Below are 6299 nucleotides of genomic sequence, written 5' to 3' on the forward strand. Positions count from 1 at the left end.
AGTTATAAAACAAACATAAAACATGTTCACTGAAAAAAATAGCATGTAGATAGTAACACATAGTTTGTACAAATGTTTCAAAAAGAACTAGACTATAAGGCAGTTTTTGGAGAATACTACCTATAAATGTCCATAGGGAGAGCCCCTCACACCCACACACTGCCTTTGGCCTCTCGTTCTGCCGCCCCCTGCTGGCTGCAGCAGCCCCCTGCGCCCCTGTGACGGGAGGCAGGCAGGTTCTTGTACACAGCCCGACTGTAGGGGATGAAGCACAGGCCCAACTGCAGGTGACGAGCCAATCGACAGTACGCAGCTAGAGCCAAAACCAATAGAGGAGTCAGCAGCAAAAAGCCCACCACCAAGAGAGCCACACAGCCACCATCGTCCAACAGGTCTGAGCAGTACACTGATGTCCCATGAGGCTGCACCTGGAAATATGCACACACACAAACACACACAAACACACACAAACACACACTCATCAGTACACTCTGACGTCCGAATTCCAGTGAACATCTAGTCACAACTATATCCTGTCACTGAGTACTTTACATGGACAGACCCATTTCATGTGCTACTATTTTTGGAACATCTTTTCTTTTGTCCTTGTGAGTTGAAGAATACACAAGCAGAAATGTCAATATACTAATCAACCAAAACTGTTGGTTGTGCTGGGATGTATTTAAAAATGAAGAGTGTATAGTTTTACACTCAAACTTGAGCATAATCAAGCTCATTTTCTTGGCACCACACTCCCATAGCTATAGGGCAGGGGTCAGTGTAGCCACAGCTGCAAAAAATTAAACTGGTTTTTGTGAAAATCTAATAAGACCTTAGAAAACAGTGTCAAATTGTTGTAAAAACATTTTCGTTTTGTGTGCCAGTGGCATTCCAAAGCAGTGGCCTACCTGACCCTCCATCTCACATCCTTCCTTTACTCTGACCTGTTGTATAGAAATAGCCTTTACAGACTGACTCACTGTGGAGTGGCAGAGGAAGCCGAATGTGATCATGGCCAGTGCCGGCGTTAGGATGGTCCCAAAGATGGCGCTGGCCAGTAGTCCATTGATGAGAGCGATGATGAGGTTCTGAGCTGTGACCAGAACAGAGCAGGCCCAGCAGTCCAGAGAGCCGCGCAACTCCAGGGGGTTATCCGCTTCACTACCCCCCATCGAGTATGGAGGAGGCACCACGACCCCTGACCCCGCTCTGGAGGGGCTCCTCAGCTCTGACTGGGTCTGCTCTGACATCGGCTTCTCCAATGTCCCGTTCCGCGACAAACTCATGGTGGAATCCTGTCAAAACCAAACATATTTCCTAAAGCATGCACATATTTTAGTTACTGCTTTACCTGGCATGTTCCACAGTACGGTTTTAAACTCATCTAAAAAGCATTTGTTTAATTATGGATGGTTAATCCTAAAAAAAAACACCTACACATACTGTACATTCTTACTTTGAGAAGGGTCACCTTTCCACACCTCTGTATGGTGCCGTCTACTGCTTGTCTCTGTAGATAGATATGTTTAATGCCATACAGTGGAAAATTCGAGGCAAAGTAATAAAATCTCAGTGGAGTAAAGCTGGTGGTGAGCCCTCTGCCAGAAAAGTTACCAGAAATTATTATTTTCTACATTCATGTACACTTAAATGAATGGATATGTTTAATTCTCAGCCCATTAAACAGCTACTACACAACAAAATGGTGGGAAGCTGCAAGCATTTGATAATGTTTTCCCTTAAATACTGTGCTGAAAGGTGTGGAAAGTCTCTACAGATAACTGGCCTGCTGTAAGAGGGAGGAAATGGGTTGCAGTGACCCCACCTCCAAAATGCAGGATAAACTAGTACCAGTGAACAATGAGCCGCAAACAGCTGAACATTGTTGAAAAAAGTCCAACCTAAATATATACAGTAGATGTGAGAACCCGTCTCTGCGTCATATTTGACCAATAACAACCTTATATAACTCTAGTACAATCACGGTGCTTCATGTCATGTTTTTGTGGAGTACAGTGAGATGTGTGTGTGTTAGATCATAGATAACTCAAAATAATGACTCTCCAAAAAGTATTATTATTATTATTATTATTATTATTATTATTATTATTATTATTATTATTATTATTATTATTATTATTATTATTATTTAAATACATTTTGGAATCACTCACTCAAAATGATATTTTTTGGTTGTTCATAGAAGCGAACAGTAAATATGTATTTTACAAGTTAAAGATTACTTTATTAAACAAAAACAAAAAAAAAAAGTTTTAACAGAGGTGGGTAGTCAAGCAAGAGTAAAGTTACTTCAAAAGAATATTACTGAAGTAGAAGTATAAAGTAATAGTCCAAGAAATTACTCAAGTCAGACAAAAAAGTATTTTGGGAAACTACTAAGTACTTAAGTATGAGTAACGATCTGGACATAGCATCTAATTTATAATTTGCACCCCATGTAAATTATGTTATTATTAACATCTGAGAGAATGGTGGAGTAAACACAAATGTTCAAATCAACTGATTATTGTCAACAAAATTATATAATATAATATAATATAATATAATATAATATAATATAATATAATATAATATAATATAATATAATATAATATAATATAATATAATATAATATAATATAATATAATATAATATAATATAATATAATATAATATAATATAATATAATATAATATAATATAATATAATATAATACAATACAATACCCTTTTTTTTTCTCAAGTAAGAGCACACTGTAATATATATTACTCAAGTAGGAATGAAAATATAGTGTCAGAAAAACACTCATGTTACTCAAGTAAATGTAACTGAATAGTACTACCCACTTCTGGGCATTACCAAAGAATTCAACAGCAAATTTAATTTCAAATTCTTAGGGGTAATAGTAATAGGTGGGTTAGTTTTAATGTAGTTACTGAACTGGTCATTAGCCCTTATTTCACTCACTGTGCTGCAGCTTGAAGCTGGAGGTGTCTGCTGATGGGATCCTCAGACCTGGGCAGTGGAGAGTCCCCACTCTGTAGTTGTCTTGGACGTGCCCGTCCAGAGATGGTTCTTCTTGATCACAGTGGTCCTCTGCTTTGTCCTGTAGAAGGTACAAACCATCAGATGCCCTCTGAAATACACTGACCCTCCACCTCAGACCTGCTGCTCTGAGTCAGACTTAGTGCTTTCCTACAGGCTTCAGTGTTTCCTTCCCTGACATTCTGTTTCCTCACAGCGACTCCACTCTGAGATATGGAGTGTGTGTGCGTGTATCCTGTGCCGCTAATGCTAATGCCGGTCCAGGACTGATGTATGTGTGAGAGGGAAAGAGAGGGAGCAGGGGGGCAAGGGGGCAGAGGAGGGTTTTGTCTGATAACCCCAGAGCCCTGCTGCGGAGCCAGGGGGAGGAGGAACTCTGTTTATTTGGAGAGATTAGAGGAGTCAGGCTGTGCTGCTCAATCCACAACACTTTACACCAAGCGCACACCACTTTCTCTACTCTAAATACTGATAACCAGCCTGGTTACAAAACTCAAACAACTGCCAGTTGTGATGATAAAATCTCCTGTTATGAAAATGTAATCAGATTGCATAATGATACTACAAAAAGTACTGCATTCATCACTGCTCTATAAGTTTATAATGTTGCAGTGTATGGAACGACTGAAGAACTTGAATCCACTCCAACTGGCCATGAATTCTGAGCATCTAAAAAGAGTTTACAGTACTTATTAAGCATGATATAATACACTGCAAATTTTATATGTTTAAAAAAAAATAAATATTATTATTACAAAAGATACAATTATAATATTGGTGTGATTTTGTAAATATATAATCACCCTCTTCTTATAGTTATTTGTTTAGTGTTCTTATGATGTAAAAAGTATTTGTCAAAGGTTGGGACAAGTTACTTCAGTTCTCTCTCTCTGTATTTTTATCTCACAAACAATCAAATAATGAAACTGTTCAAACAGCGTGTATAGCATCAACTTAAATTACCTGATGTGTTCTGTTCCTGGGGAGCCACAACTGAAGTGAGATGTCAAAGGCCATGTCAGAGTTGACCACTGGTTGGAGAAGTGACCAACGTATCACTGACCCTTGACCTTGTGATGAAAAACAGCACTGGTCCTCTGAAGGAAATGAGGATGGGGGGAATGTTGACCAATTTGGCGGCGAAAAGAGGGTATCATGGGACTGATAAGAACCAAACGGTTCTAGTTCAAAGAGTGATATCACTTGTTTTGATTTTGAAGTCCCTTCTTTCCTCCTCACTAAGGGTATCTGTTGTTTATTTGGTTTCTGAAGAGTAGAGATATACACTGTCCCCAGAGCAAAGCTGGTGAAAACAATGAGTGATCAAAGGCTGTATGCAACTTCTATGCTGCTGATGAAAAAACAAGAAGGAGACAACTTACTTTGCACAGTTAACAATGACAGTGGTATTACATTATATTTGTACGTGAATCTTGGGGGGTTGTAGAGGAAGAGCAGCCTTCCTGTCCCTGGAAACGGGATATCCGTTGCTGTGGTACTGGTATACGGAGAGCATCTGCACATTTGACAACCTCCTGTCCCCTCACCCTTGACCTGACAAAGACAAGGCCAAGAAGTCAACAACCGTACAAAATAGGAAGAAGAACAGATGAGGTTAGAGTTCATTTTTAGATGTGGCAGTACAGTACTCTACTGTAGTGTAAAATGTATAGGTATCTGTACTTCACTACATTTTTGCAGGGAATAATTTTTTTTTTTTTTTTTTTTTTTACGTATTTGAGAGCAGATATCTGTAATTCCTACTCCACTATTTATTATTATTATTTTTTTAACTGGACTGAAAAGTAAAGCATTTTTCTTCAGAGTTTGAGACCTGAAATGGCCAAGGGATTATTTTTTAGCACATAAATCAAGTTATTGATTCTTTTATTGACCAAAAATTTGCACAATTATGTATAAAGATCACCATATTTGATGCTTTAATCGCTCTCAGAACCTGTGTGAAATACTTTTACTTATTTACTGTAAAAGTACATTTTTCAACTGGTAGCCTACTTCACTACTTTTAGTTAAAACGATAAAAAAGTATATTTTATTATTATTATTATTATTATTATTATTATTATTATTATTATTATTATATACTATAACATATCAAATATACCTTATTGTCCAAAAGAGATTTTTTTTTTTCTTGGGCAAAGCTGTTGAACCTAAAACACAATGAGGACAAGAAACACGACACATGAAAAAACAATTGAATAATAATTTGAGTTCTTCTTCCACCACTGAGTTTTAGTGAGTAAATTCTACCATAAATGGATGATGTTTTCTCTAGCCCTCATGGGTACAGCATAATCAGTCAAAATGTCATAGATTCTGGAGCGGTTTGATTTGCTTGGCTTTTTAAATGGAGCAGCTGCAGCTTTGACAAGATGGTATCAGAAAAATGTAGGAGGGGGAGGAAAATGAGAAATGCCACTGTTCACTCCCGCAGTCAGTCCACAGTCCAAACGATGAAAGAAGAGGCGGCACGCGTGGTCCATCAGTACCATCCAGTGGTAATACTTTGCACTGCAGCTGATGAAAGAGGACGTGCATTTGGCCAATAATACCAAAATGTCACAAAGACTGATAACTATGGAAGCACGTTAACTTTATTTGTTGATAAAAGGCAGAGATTTAGGACTAAGTAGGTTATAGGGAGCCAAAACTAGCTTACTTATTGGTATTACTATTACTACACCTTTGCTGCTTCACAACAATTAACTACAGAAATGTGACTGAATAATATGCTCATTAGGCGCATTAGATTGTTTAGCTCGTTTCCGTTAACAGCCAATGTTTTTTTTTTTTTTTTTTTTTTTTTTTGCTGAGCCTGGCTTGGCATTGTATTTTGCAAACACTGTAAAGATTTAACTACTAAACTTACTTGCAAGTATGTGCAGATTCAGCCTTTGTTTTCAGTAGTCTCGTTCTAGCCAGTTTTGCTATAGGCTCATTCTGTTTGGATGAAAGTTGATTAGAAACAATACAGTGTGTCACGTGGCCCCACATTAGTCAGTGTGAACTTAAAATATTACAGCATTCAGTGTTTCTCTTTTTTGTCACACTTAGAAAACATAAGATGCACTATGTAACTTTTCCAGTGGAGTCTGCAACCTGCTCTCCACAGATCTTTTAACTTCTTCATGGCGATAGATAAGTTTAATGCTTTACTACAGAATATTCCAAGCAAAACAATCACATCTTTTATAGAAATGGACATTTGGCACACTCTTTATCGACTGTTTC

The 6299-nt window shown here is 37.8% G+C and overlaps 1 protein-coding gene across 1 annotated transcript; it reads right to left on the reverse strand.

The window, feature by feature from the left end:
• Positions 1-52: 52 nt before the first annotated feature.
• On the reverse strand, positions 53-3318 carry tmem88a (transmembrane protein 88 a). The gene is made up of 3 exons (XM_033978366.2): positions 2967-3318; positions 981-1295; positions 53-428 (listed from the first exon to the last, which is right to left on the reverse strand). The coding sequence occupies exons 2-3, from the start codon at positions 1284-1286 to the stop codon at positions 147-149; spliced, it is 588 nt and encodes a 195-aa protein (XP_033834257.1). The 5' UTR covers positions 1287-1295; positions 2967-3318; the 3' UTR covers positions 53-146.
• Between the last annotated feature and the right edge of the window lie 2981 nt (positions 3319-6299).

Source organism: Periophthalmus magnuspinnatus, chromosome 14 (assembly GCF_009829125.3).
Source record: "Periophthalmus magnuspinnatus isolate fPerMag1 chromosome 14, fPerMag1.2.pri, whole genome shotgun sequence".
Lineage (NCBI taxonomy): Eukaryota > Metazoa > Chordata > Actinopteri > Gobiiformes > Gobiidae > Periophthalmus > Periophthalmus magnuspinnatus.